This window comes from Rhamphochromis longiceps, linkage group LG22, assembly GCF_057381845.1.
Source record: "Rhamphochromis longiceps isolate RC_006_pf linkage group LG22, R_longiceps_female_GT1.1, whole genome shotgun sequence".
NCBI lineage: Eukaryota > Metazoa > Chordata > Actinopteri > Cichliformes > Cichlidae > Rhamphochromis > Rhamphochromis longiceps.
The window spans coordinates 2,976,299-2,989,800 of record NC_140577.1 but is presented as its reverse complement, the minus strand read 5'-3'; the positions used below and the strand labels follow the sequence as shown (position 1 = coordinate 2,989,800).

Genomic DNA, 13,502 nt, shown 5'->3' with positions numbered 1-13,502 from the left:
TCCCAGTTGGTGGAGTTTGGGACGGAGTTTGTATGGCCGGATGGTATTAAAAGCCGAGCTGTAGTCTACAAAGAGGAGCCGTGCATAGGTGTTCCTGTGTTCCAAGTGCTTCAGTAATGTGTGCAGCACTGTGGCGATCGCATCCTCGGTTGACCGGTTCTCCCTGTATGCAAACTGGTGCGAGTCCAGGGATGGTGGAAAAGCAGCTCTGATGTGTTTAATGACCAGTCTCTCCAGGCATTTGGCGGGAATGGGGGTGAGTGCCACAGGTCTGAAATCGTTCAGACATGTGACATTTGACTGTTTTGGGATGGGAACGATGGTTGCTGCTTTGAAACAGGATGGTACCAGTGAACAGGACAACGAGGTGTTATATATAGAGGTGAAGACGTCCGCCAGGTCCGCAGCACAGTCTTTTAGCACCCGGCCCAGCACTCCATCCGGCCCGGCCGCCTTCCTGGTGTTAATGCTCCGGAACACACGCCTCAGCTCATGAGTGCTCAGGACCGGAGCAGGGTCGGTTGAGGGGAGAGGGGACAGGACAGGGTCGGTGTTCTCCCTGTCAAAACGGGCATAAAAGAGATTTAGATCCTCAGCCAGAGTAGAACTGTCGGCTGAGGGTGATGGTGTTCTTCTTTTGTAGTCCGTGATAGCCCTGATGCCCTCCCAGACCTGCCTTGGGTTTGTGTTGTTCTCAAACCTGGCCTCGATACGCCTCCTGTGCTGCTGCTTGGCAGTCTTGATGCCTCTTCTCAGGTTGGCCCTGGCAGCACTGTATGCCTCCTGGTCCCCGGATTTGAAAGCGTTGTTCCTTGTTCGAATAAGTTGTTGAACCAAAGTAGTTGAGGTTTTGAGAAAAATAACAAAACAAAAAACCCTGTTTTGATGTCTTAAAACGACGGTGAAAGTGTTTTATGAAGTGTCTTTTGCATAGATGAGTCTGTGTGGTGGAGAGCTGCATTAAGAGTGGTGAGAATGACGTTCCTGATGTAAGACTTTCACCAAAGCAACTGAGAAAAGCAGTGATGGGGAAACATTTACTGGAGTTCATTTAAGTGTTCACGAATAAATGTCAGTGAAGTCGTTTGAAAACGTGTGTGTGTGAAACATGTCAAAAGTGAACCAAAGCAACACATGGTGATAAAACCCGAATTGAATGGTAATGTTTACCAGTTAGAAGCCTTCACAGGGAAAAGGGTAACACCACCTGGGTCTGGGTGCGGTTCCCCCCTCCAGGGGCAAGGGTACCTAGACCCGGTTTGTAGAGTACGCTTGGGGAGTGTGATCGTGTATACAGCGTCTCTTTATGTCTGTCTCCACGTCGGTTGAGTGTGAAGTGCACATGAGAGCATGAGGGTGGGAATGGATGTTTGTGTCTGTGTGTGCCTGTATGTCTGTGTCTATATGTCAGGTTGGGTATCAGACGCCACCTCTCTGGGGACATCTCGGGCCTTCCAAGGTTTGGAGGCCTATCTCCACCCACCACCACTTCCCCTGCCGGTGGCGGACTCCCTCAGGTGTCGGTGCGTTGGTGGTTCTTTGTATCTGGGGATGGGCATCCAGGTACACACCGGCTCACTCCTTGGCAGCCGCTTATTGGGGCTCGCTCGGGCCATTTCGGAGGTGGGGTGCCCCCGGCCTCTCGGCCTGGGGCTCGGTCACTCAGGCACAGCTGGCTGCCGGCGGAGCTCACGGGCGGGTCACTGCAACTCCCCCTGGCTTCTGCTCCGCGGCTGCTGAATGAGCCCTCATCTGGGACTCTCCTCAGCTCTTACTGGGACAGTGGCGCGGCTGCCCCTCTGTGGGTCTTCCTTGGTCTCTTGTGTTCTGGGGGCCTCTGGATGTCTGGAGTTTTGATTTCCTCCATACCTGCTTCATACCATAGAGGACAGGGCTGTGGCTCCCCACACTCCCTAGCAGATCATTACATGGAGAAACCTTTGGAATGCAAGCATGCTGATCCACACAGGTGTGCACACAGGTGTACACATGGGTATTCACAGACGCGGACTACAGCTTTCTTGGCTGCTGCCTCAAAGCACACTGTGCGCTGTCTATCTTGCGTGCTGCACAATATCGTTTATTATTTAGTAACTATTGATATCTACTGCTAGCTAGTTTATTGTGATGGTGCTTTTTTTTATTATTATGTTGCTCTTTGTTGTTTGCTTTCTCTTCTGTTTTTTTTCCATACAGGTGATCCAGGTGTTTTTTTTTGTTTGTTTGTTTGTTTTGTTTTTCTCTCTTCCCCCCCTTCTCACCGTCTCTTCTCCCCTTTGGTTTTCTTTCTCTCCCTCTCTTTCATTCTTTCCCCCTGTCCTATCCCACAGTCATGTCTGTCCCGTTTGTAACAACTGAAAATAAAATAAATTCATAATTATAATAAAGGTCAATTAAATGGACCAATATGGCAAGGCCATGATGATCCACTTGGTAAAATAAATCCGCTTGGTATCTTTCTTGGCCTTAAGACAACAATTCTGATGGCTATAGATCCAAACGGGACAAAAAAAAAAAAAAAAAGTTAGCAGGAAGTTAGCTCGCCGGTTTCCACCTAAACACGATATAGTATGTTCTGACTGAGAGATGTCTTAAAAATGAAAAGGTACAGCTCTGCTGTCACTTCCAACATAAATGAGGACAGAAAACTAAACAGCAGTGACGTTTGTAGGGTTACTGAAGTTGGGCTAGCTGGTATATAACGATGTGCTACGTGATCGCTAGCAACACATGTTAGCATAACATAAACACAGTGAAGCTGGAGGATGAATACTAACTTTTTTCCACTGGATAAAAGTTAACACGAGGGTTCCTGAAGGTTAGGGACAAATACAATTGCATGGCAGGATGCAGACCAAGCTTCAGAACAACTGAGATAATCCATCCACAATACGAGATTAGTCATTAATATACGGCAACAACATGGGAACAGAGTGGCTGGGAGAGAATTCAACATTAATGAGTCAATGGTACGGATGTGTAGGAAGCAAGAAGAATGAGATGAGTAAAGTTTAACTTATCTGACTGTTTTGTTTCGCTTAATGCGCCTTATAATTCGGTGCACCTTATGGTCCGAAAAATAGGGTAATTCAATATCTAATTTAAGAACAATTTATTTTTTATGTACTGATACATGAAAATTTGCAACTACAAGACATAATACTTTTTTTGTTGTGACTGTCTGTGCATGAAGTGTGTTGGACAAACAGTGAATTATTTTGTTGAGTTTGTTTGTTTCAGAGTCAGAGAGCCGTGTCTCTCCACAGTCAGAGGTTTTTGTACGGCGCCTCAATGAGTTTGTATCACTGTGGTTCACGTTCGGTGGAGGAACCAGACTGGAATTTGGAAGTAAGTTAAAAATAAAGCTGATTTATTCATTTTTTCTTTTAATTTTTATTCCTTAATTGAAAATGTTGAATGTTAATGTTTAGCTTTCTTATTAATATTTTTGCTCCAAAAGTCATATTTGGAAATTTATATGTGAAAGGTTATTACAGTGAATAATTGAGAGTGGGGTAGTTCACAGTATGAATGATTATTTCTAGTTTCCATGTAAAGTTTTATTTTGAGGGCTTGTAGGTTTAGTTCAGTCACACAGAGTCAGAGAGCCGTGTCTCTCTACAGTCAGAGGTTTTTGTACGGCGGCTCAATGAGTTTGTATCACTGTAGTGGACTTTTGGTGGAGGAACCAGACTGGAATTTGGAAGTAAGTTAATTAAACTGCTTTTATTATGAAATTTGAAAAAGGTGGATCTTAAAATTAGTCTTAGAGAGCTTGAAAGATTAATTTTTATTTTTTTATGACAATTTTAATATTTGTTATTCTGCTGTTATATGATGGAAGGTGACTCAGAGCAGATGGTTTTTTTGTCTACATTTCTGTCACAGAGAAAGGAAATTTTTATCTGGAACCAATATTAAACTTCATTATCCATCGATTAGTTTCTAAACTTTCCAAATAATAACTCTTATTTGAAAAGGGGATTAGAAAATGTGTAAAATCCAAAGTGTTATTGTGTCAGATGGGCCTTTGAATCGAAAATGCTTAATGATTGATATCTAATCGTCTATGATTCAGACTTTACATGGTTTTAAAGAAAAACTTGTTTCCACATCTGCTTTTATTTCCAGTGTAGTTTGAACACATTTCAGGTCAAACTGTGTGATGATTCTCTCTGTGCTGATATGCATGAGAGGTTTCTTAAAGGGAAGTGAAACAATGTGTGAGTGAATGACTGGTGGAGCAGAAAAAACACCTGACAGAAACTTCTTAACGGAGACAAACAACTTGTGGTTCCTGTCCTCTAATCTGATTGGTGTTTCCTAGATGACACCCGTCCCACCCTGACAGTGCTGCCCCCCTCCGTTAAGGAGCTGGAGCAGGGGAAGGCCACATTAACATGTCTGGCCAACAAGGGCTTCCCCTCAGACTGGACTCTGTCCTGGAAGGTGGATGGAAGAAGCAGCAGTGACGGGGAGGAGAGCAGGAGCCCTGGAGTGCTGCAGAATGATGCCCTGTATAGTTGGAGCAGCACCCTGAGGATCACTGCAGACCAGTGGATGAAGGTGGGCTCTGTGACCTGTGAGGCCACCAAGGACTCCCAACCTCTGGTCTCAAAGATACTGAGCAGAGATCAGTGTTCACATTTGTGACCTGACTCACTGAGACTCTGCTGCTGCCCTCAGTCTGTTCTCTCTCTGTCTCTGTTTCACTCTGAATTCAAATCTCATGTTTTACTGCTTGTAGTATTGCTAATGATTAAAAAAATAAAAAATCTTCAAATGGTGATTTTCATGTGTTTCAATTTAACTGTTGTTCTGTCTGAAAACCATCCTGAGGTTTCAGTAAGCATGTTTCCACAGATCAGCACATCTGTCTCTGACACACATTTATGACACTCACATGTGCTGTTTCACTTTACATCAAATTCTTGTTAATTCGGTTATTTATAAAAAGTGACGAATAACAGAGAACAATGAATTGCATCCACCAGCTTCACCCAGGTATGAGTAGTTTCTTTGTTGTAGTTTCCATCATGTATGACTGTGACGGCTTCATCTGTTGGGTTTAACAGAAACAGTAAAAGATCAGAATGAGTTTCTGTAACATGTATTTGACTAGTGATGACACACTTCCTCGCTTTCTTCAGTCAAATAAAGACTTTGGAAAAGATGAAATAAAACAGGAGATATAAACAGGATCTTACAGAGTCACCAGTGAGTGGCTCTGAAAGGCCTGGACAGCCACTGATCAACACTGGCCTCTTAACAGCTGTGAGCAGAGAGGCAGGACACATATGCAAACACACAGAGTCAGTCAGCTGCAGCTGTTTACAGCTCAGAGCTGAGAACATCACAATATTTACATTATTTACAAGTTGATATTTTGATTAGATTAACCAATGAGCTCAAGGATTAAGATGAGAGATAAAGATAAAGTCGACTAATTCATCTAATTGTATTTTTTATGTGATTGACCTTTGACCTTTGAATTTGTGTATTTATTTTAAACAATGTCAAACGTGAAGTCAGTGTTTGTGTTTTTATCTTTAGTACTGAAACCTTCTGTTGCCATGGTTCAGCAGTGATGCCTGTCTGTTGCCATAGTTACTGGGCTCAGAGTGGGAAATGAAAGATCAGCAGAGTTGAAACTTCTACTGAAATCCACAGCTGGCCAGTCCTTCTCTGAGCAGTGGTTGGAGCTGCAGCAGGTGAATGACAACATTAACACAGTAAAACAGGTCTCTTTCTTAAACAGAAGCCTGTCATGCTTAACTTTTGAGAATATAAGTAAATCTTTCTTTAAAAGAACTCTGTCCTGCTTAACTTAAAATTATATAAATTAATAGAAAACAATAGAGTGAAAAACATTCTTGTAACAGTGCACATATAGTGCATTTAGTACAATTGGCTTCAGTTGAGGTATTATTTCAGCTTTTCTAATGCTAATCAGCTGCTCCTGTTTTTAAAACCCACTTGTTCCCATGATTACGCATCATAACTCATCATCATTATTCATCTATGTATTACTTTTATGTATTAGTGATCTATTTGTTGTAATCATCTATCCTTGCAGTTGTTTATTACACAAAATAAATTATATTATCACACTTCTGGCCACATAGCGCTGATATTCAGTGCACATGCCCATATTAACCTTAACCAGAGGGTTTAAAAAAAACAAACCAGTGTTTACATACCATATCTGCAGTGTTGGGGAGTAACGGAATACATGTACCGCCGTTACGTATTTAAAATACAAAATATGAGTAACTGTATTCCGTTAAAGTTACCGTTTAAAAGGTGGTATTCAGAATACAGTTACTTTGTTGAAATAAATGGATTACACTGCAGTACTTCCCTGTTTCATTTTGTCGCGGGTCAGGACTGTTTGGGTTTTGTTTGACAGCTACGTTCTGTTGTTCCAGGCGGCAGCGTTACGGTTGCCATGGTTACCGGGCGACGCTCTCTCTCTCTCTGCGACTGTGTGTTTCCTGGGTGAGAGAGCGCCTTTTCGTTGTTGTTGTGCTAAGCTAACAGGCAGAATGCTACAAGCATAGCTCTAAAGAATGTAGCATCATGGGCAGTGTAGTCCGTGCTGCAGGGAGAATGGACTGCCATACACGTTATGGGTCTGTGAGCGCGAGGGGGGAGAAAAAGGGGAGTGGAAAGGTACGAGTTGTCATCGAGCAAAAACGGGAGCTGGAAGCATGTAAATATAATAATAACCACTGCAGCCAAGAAGAGAGCCTGACGAGCCCAGTTGTAAGTAAGCTATTAAGACTCGACTGTACACCGTGTTCGTGTTTTCCTCCGAAAACAATAAGTTCTGTTGGAGCAGCCTTTCAACGCCTCTCTCTGTCTCTCGCAAGAAAAGTTGTCCCACACAACAAAGTAAAGCTATTTTTCAGCTACGAGCCGACAGGGACCCCGCCGTATTAGTCAGAGGTCCCTTTACTACAGTTCGGAGTCGCGGACCTTCAGTAATAGTAATAAATCACACAGCAATAGTACATTCACGTTGTTGTAAAAAGCACGATAATATATTAAGTAATCTAAAGTATTCAGAATACGTTACTGTCATTGAGTAACGTAATGGAATACGTTACAGAAAACATTTTGGGGCATGTATTCTGTATTCTGTAATGGAATACATTTTAAAAGTAACCTTCCCAACACTGCATATATGCTTCTGCCGTGGCCTGGTGGACAAAAAATTGGTTAAGGGTTCCCCGAGCTTTCACACCCCTCATGTTCTTCATGTGCCCACCACTAGAAGCATGCCTATGGAAAAAGTGCGCCGGCACACAGTGCAGTGCACTTTATAGGTGTTATCGTGCATTTTCCCAGCCAGGTGTTTTCCTTTTCCCATTCCTTCCTGTACTTTTGCAGCCTTTTTTTTCCTCTTTCTCTGAGGGGAACAAACATTGCTGCTCTAATGCTGGGCTCACACTGTGCGATTTTTGGCCCATTTTGAGACGATTTTTGAGTCGTGCGACCGATTTGGTGATCGGCCCGATTTTGGCCTTCATCGTGCATCGTTTAGTATACGTGGGGTAACGAGAAGCGGCTGTGTCGTGTCACCACAGCCGCTCACACTCCTCACGCGCAAACACGTAAACGTCGGTGAAAAAGATGGAGCAGCACGGCTGTGCGGCGTGTGATCTGGACACAAGCGATGGAGGCACAACTTGTGGAACTTTGGCAAGCTCATCCGAGCCTTTTCGATGTGGCATCACAAAATTATCACGACCACAACAACCGTGAAAATAGTTGGATTTACACTGCTGCTCAATCACAGCTGCCTGATCATGTTTTTCATTAGCAATTTAGCAAAGTTGATGGTGGTGGTGTGTCTGTGTGAGTGAAAGACAGAGAGAGGGAGAGCGCGACAGATTTTCTGTTATAACCTTCATTTTATGGAGGCACAGTGTGAGACCCTGATCGTGACCTACCAACTTCTAACCCCTGCGAGTCAATCGTGCAGTTTGAGCAGGAGCTGAATAACGTGACTGAAAAAATCGCACAGTGTCTGCCCAGCTTTAGGTGTACTGTCGTCCGAGACTTGCACCACAGTGTCGGCGTTTGTTTTGGCCATGCTTCTTGTTGTGGTCATCTGTTGTCTTCCGGTATTTTCTCCGTAAGCTACCTTTCCTCGACCAGTGAGATGAGCGGTAATCTGAATTGTCATACTCGAATTGTCATAAGTGTGCTGTCAGCTCATTGGTCACAAAGCAGGAGAGGGGCTGGCAATTATGATTTCAAACAAAGCGTTAATTCCATAAACATTTATAGACTACTTTTGATTCTCACTGTATTACGGGACAAAGTGCGTCCCTTATTAGCTCAATACGGGACGTGTGCTTTTGTTTCTAAATACGGGACATTCCGTTTTTTAAGGAACGGTTGGCAACCCTACCTGGAAGATAGCCGTAGCATCAATGCTAACTTCTAAAGTGTTTCTGTTTGAGTGCAGCTGTTGGTCAGAGTGAAGTCAGTCTCACACTGATGCCCACTGAAATCATCAGAAACTCCAGACTGTTGGTTTGATACATGAAGAGATTAATATATTAATAATAAAAAAAAACAACTTCCACTGTAACCTCGTGTGGTCTAAGTCATCACTGAAGAGTAAAGCTAACCCTAACTCTTCATCTTAACCCTAACACTTTTTCAGAATCTGTGACTTTTAGCAGTCAGTGAACAAAAAGAATGAACACAAATGACAAACATTAAAATATAATCCTGAGACCATCAAACATCAACTCACATCTATAAATCATTTATATAAAGGTTATGAACAGAATTGGTGAAAAGGTTCAGCCTATCAGGAATCAGTCTTCAGTAATGTGAGGAAAACTCTGAACAGCCCATCAACAGGTCTGATAGCTCATACTTCCAGCTTCTTCCCCACAGGACACTCCAGGGGACGCAGTCAAATATCTGCAAGTCCACTGAACTGAACTGCTGGGCAAACTCTCCATTCACCTTCGAGTGTCTTCAAAAGTGTAAAGAGCTGATCCTGTGATCCACAAACAGGACTAAGCACCTATTCTTCCTCATGAATCCAAACTTTGACTAACTTTGTGAGAACTAGGGATGGGTATCGTTTAGGTTTTATCTGATACCGGTGCCAAACCGGTACTTTTGAAACGGTGCCGGTGCTTAAACGGTGCTCAAACCGGTGCTTAAAGAATGGAGAACACAAAATTGGTCCAAAAAGCTCTCATGTTCAGCTGTTTTTTTGTAAAAAGATAACAATGTTAGCCTTTTCTGCAGCTATGGGGCATATATGGTATCACTCTTGGCTGGAAGCAGTGCTTAAACAATGGAAAAAACACAAACTTTGTCCAAAAACCTCTCATGTTTAGCTGTTTCCCTCTTTTTCTTTGGTCATTTTAGCCTTTTTGGCCAGGGTGAAGGGAGTATCTGCCATCAAACAAGAGGACAGCCGCATGTAGCTATGATGATGTTTGCTAGTTCACCTTACATGCATTAATGTAATAACGTGGTTAGCCTACTCAACGTAAATTACACACGAACAACATTAAGCTACTCACGCAGAGAAGAACGGCTGCTGCTGCATCATCATCCTCATCATTTCTGCTACACTGGCAGGGCTAGGGGCCAGGACTCTCCTCTTCGGGTCTTTGGGGGATGTTGCTCCGGGTCCGATAACAGGCAACCCACTCGCAGTAGATGTGCTTGGTGTGAGGTCTCGCAGCAAGCTATCAAATACGGCGCATTTCTCGGTTTTTAAAAAAACGCTATGCGTCGCCAGGTGTTTCATCGGATTTGAGGTGTTACCTCCTTTGACAGTATCACAGTATCAGCTTAAAGCACTTGTTGCTGCTGAGTTTGCATCTTTTGCTGTGAAGTACAGCCAGACTTTTGACCGCTTCGACTTGGGCATTTTTAATCTGTAGCTCTGCTCTAAAAGAACGTACGTACCTGGACCCGCCTACTATCCTCGGAAACGTAAAATGATTGGCTAGAATCTAAAGTGTATCACAGCTCAGGAAAAAAAAGCACCGAAATAAAGCACCGAAATGTGCGCTGCTTTTGGGTCTGGTTACTACCGTTTATGTCTGAACCGGTGCCATCATGGCACCGGACACCGGTACCCATCCCTAGTGAGAACCCTGGTGTAGATGTTTCTAGAGAGACTGAAGAGTGTGACCACCTTAAAAGATCCTTTGTCTGTATTTATTTGTATTTATATTTTATTAAAGGAGAAGTATGACTGATTCTAAGAAATTCTATTAATGAAGTCAAAATTACTAATGAACAGATGTTAGTAGTTTAATTTAAACCTTGTGTGTGTGTGTGTGTGTGTGTGTGTGTGTGTGTGTGTGTGTGTGTGTGTGTGTGTGTGTGTGTGTGTGTCCTCAGTGAACTGTATCAGTCTCTGCAGTATCTTCCAGCTGCAGCAGTCACTTCAGTTTCTGTTCAGTCTGACTGAGGGAGGTTTTTGTACGACTGTTTTTCACTGTGTGAACACATGCTGGCTGTTGATAACATGAAAACTCTGACAGTAATAAACTGCTGCATCTTCAGCCTGGACTCCACTGATGGTCAGAGTGAAGTCAGAGTTTGATCCACTGCCTGTAAAACGAGCTGGAATCCCTGATTCTCGAGTGCTAGCACGATAAATGAGCAGTTTAGGAACTCCTCCATCTTTCTGTTGGTACCAGGCTAAACGGTTGGAGTTATAAACATTCTGACTGGTCGTACACTTGATGTTCACAGTTCCTCCCACAGCAGAGCTCACTGCTCCAGGCTGAGTCACTGTGATCTGTCCTCTGGACTCTGAGGACACAGAGACAAAAACATAAAGCAGCTTCATGGTTTTGTGGGCTTCATTTCAGAGGGACAGATGTTGATAGAGGAGAGGAGTTTGATTCTCTGGACTTTACCTGTGAAGCAGCAGCAGAGGAGAGTCCAGATGAGGACGCAGATCATAGTCATGTTTTTGATGAGGAGGATTTCTGTGGCTTCTGTTGTGATGAAGGACAGCTGTCAGTCATCCAGTGTTCAACTCTCAGGACTATAAACTCTCCCAGAGCACTGGAGCATGGTGCTGCTGATGCAAAGTGCCTCTCTATGGAAATGACTTACAGAGAAAAACCCAACAATCATATGACCCCCTATGAGCAAGCACTTTGGCAACAGTGGGAAGGAAAAACTCCCTTTTAACAGGAAGAAACCTCCGGCAGAACCAGGCTCAGGGAGGGGCGGGGCCATCTGCTGCGACCGGTTGGTGTGAGAGAAGGAAGACAGAATAAAAGACATGCTGTGGAAGAGAGACAGAGGTTAATAACAGATATGATTCAATGCAGAGAGGTCTGTTAATACATAGTGAGCGAGAAAGGTGACTGGAAAGGAAAAACTCAATGCATCATGGGAATCCCCCAGCAGCCTATGTCTATTGCAGCATAACTAAGGGAGGATTCAGGGTCACCTGGTCCAGCCCTAACTATATGCTTTAGCAAAAAGGAAAGTTTTAAGCCTAATCTTGAAAGTAGAGATAGTGTCTGTCTCCTGAATCCAAACTGGAAGCTGGTTCCACAGAAGAGGGGCCTGAAAACTGAAGGCTCTCCCTCCCATTCTACTTTTAAATACTCTAGGAACAACAAGTAGGCCTGCAGAGCGAGAGCGAAGTGCTCTAATAGGGTGATATGGTACTACAAGGTCATTAAGATAAGATGGGGCCTGATTATTTAAGACCTTGTATGTGAGGAGCAGAATTTTGAATTCAATTCTGGATTTAACAGGAAGCCAATGAAGGGAAGCCAAAACAGGAGAAATATGCTCTCTCTTTCTAGTCCCTGTTAGGACTCTTGCTGCATCATTTTTTTTTATTTTTTATTTATTTATTTTTTTGGATTTTTTTGGATTTTTTTGGATTTTGGATTAGCTGAAGGCTTTTCAGTGAGTTTTTTGGACATCCCGATAATAATGAATTACAGTAGTCCAGCCTGGAAGTAATAAATGCATGAACTAGTTTTTCAGCGTCACTCTGAGACAGGATATTTCTAATTTTAGAGATGTTGCGCAAATGGAAGAACGCAGTCTTACATATTTGTTTAATATGTGCATTGAAGGACATGTCCTGGTCAAAAATGACTCCAAGGTTCTTCACAGCGTTACTGGAGGCCGAGGTAATGCCATCCAAAGGAAGAATCTGGTTAGATACCATATTTCTAGGCTTTTCAGGGCCGAGTACAATAACCTCAGTTTTATCTGAATTAAGAAGCAGAAAGTTAGCGGCCATCCAGGTCTTTATGTCTTTAAGACATTCCTGCAGTTTAACTAATTGGTGTGTGTTATCTGGCTCCATGGACAGATAGAGCTGGGTGTCATCTGCATAGCAGTGAAAATGTATGCTATGTCTTCTAATGATGCTGCCTAAGGGAAGCATGTATAATGTAAACAGAATTGGTCCTAGCACTGAACCCTGTGGAACTCCATAATTAATGTATATATCAGGAACCTTAATAAGGAGTAAAGTTCATCACAGTCACTTATCGTTCAGAGTCCTCCTGTTATCGAAAGTGCAGAACATAACAGGAGCTTATGGCACACCATGAACAGCAAGTGTTAATTAATATTGACATGATCTGTGCCACTTCATGGTGTATCACTGTGAGTAATGGGATCACATGTTTTTTTTTTCCTTTCTTAAAGGATGGCCCAGTGTAAGGAAGTACTGAAGCATCTTTCTTTACTATTTAGAAAATTGAGCTTACTATTCAGCTGCAGTTCATAGAAGTACACAAATGGAGAAACTGTTCATGAAACAGGAGGATGAAGATGACAGACTTTACACTATCTTCATATCAAAACCTTGGGAAAAATCTATATGACCAATAGTATAACTCTAGCTTGGTAGTCTATGATCTAAAACACAGTGATCATCAGTACCACTACTTTAGGTCTGACAAATAATTGTACACGTACATGTCCCAAAAAAGTATTAATCCAATTAAAAGTCTTAACATTTTACTGTGAGCTTTTGTCTCAGTTTCTTCGTCACAGGTGTGACACAGTATGAGAGAACTGTATATTTTTATATATTTTATTTTATTATTTTTTACTATTTAATTTGTAAAAATGTGTATACACACACACACACACACGTAGAAAAACATTTAGTATACACATCCAGAAATGCATACACTATTATATATTGTACATATATTTATTAGTTTCAGGTTGGCCATTCTTGTATTTTGCTCGTTTGTGTTGTTGTGTTTTGCACATCTCTGTTGCTTGTGGGGCTCGCACACAAGAATTTCACTCGCATGTGCTGTGCCAGTGTGCCTGCACATGTGATGTGACAATAAAAGTGATTTGATTTGATTTGATTTGATTTGAGAAGAACAAAATGTCACTTCTAACATGTGAAGCACTGCATGGGCACCAGTTCCAAGGAAGTGCAGGATTTTGGGAATGACCTGTGTTTTGGGATAAAGTGTATTTTTAAAGAGCCGTTTGTTACT

General features: G+C 42.6%; 1 gene segment (V, D, J or C); it reads left to right on the top strand.

The window, feature by feature from the left end:
- Positions 1-4,219: 4,219 nt before the first annotated feature.
- On the top strand, positions 4,220-4,653 carry LOC146643101 (Ig lambda-2 chain C region-like). The segment is given in 2 exon segments: positions 4,220-4,223; positions 4,328-4,653. Coding segments are annotated over 2 exon segments (330 nt in total).
- The last annotated feature ends 8,849 nt before the right edge of the window (positions 4,654-13,502 follow it).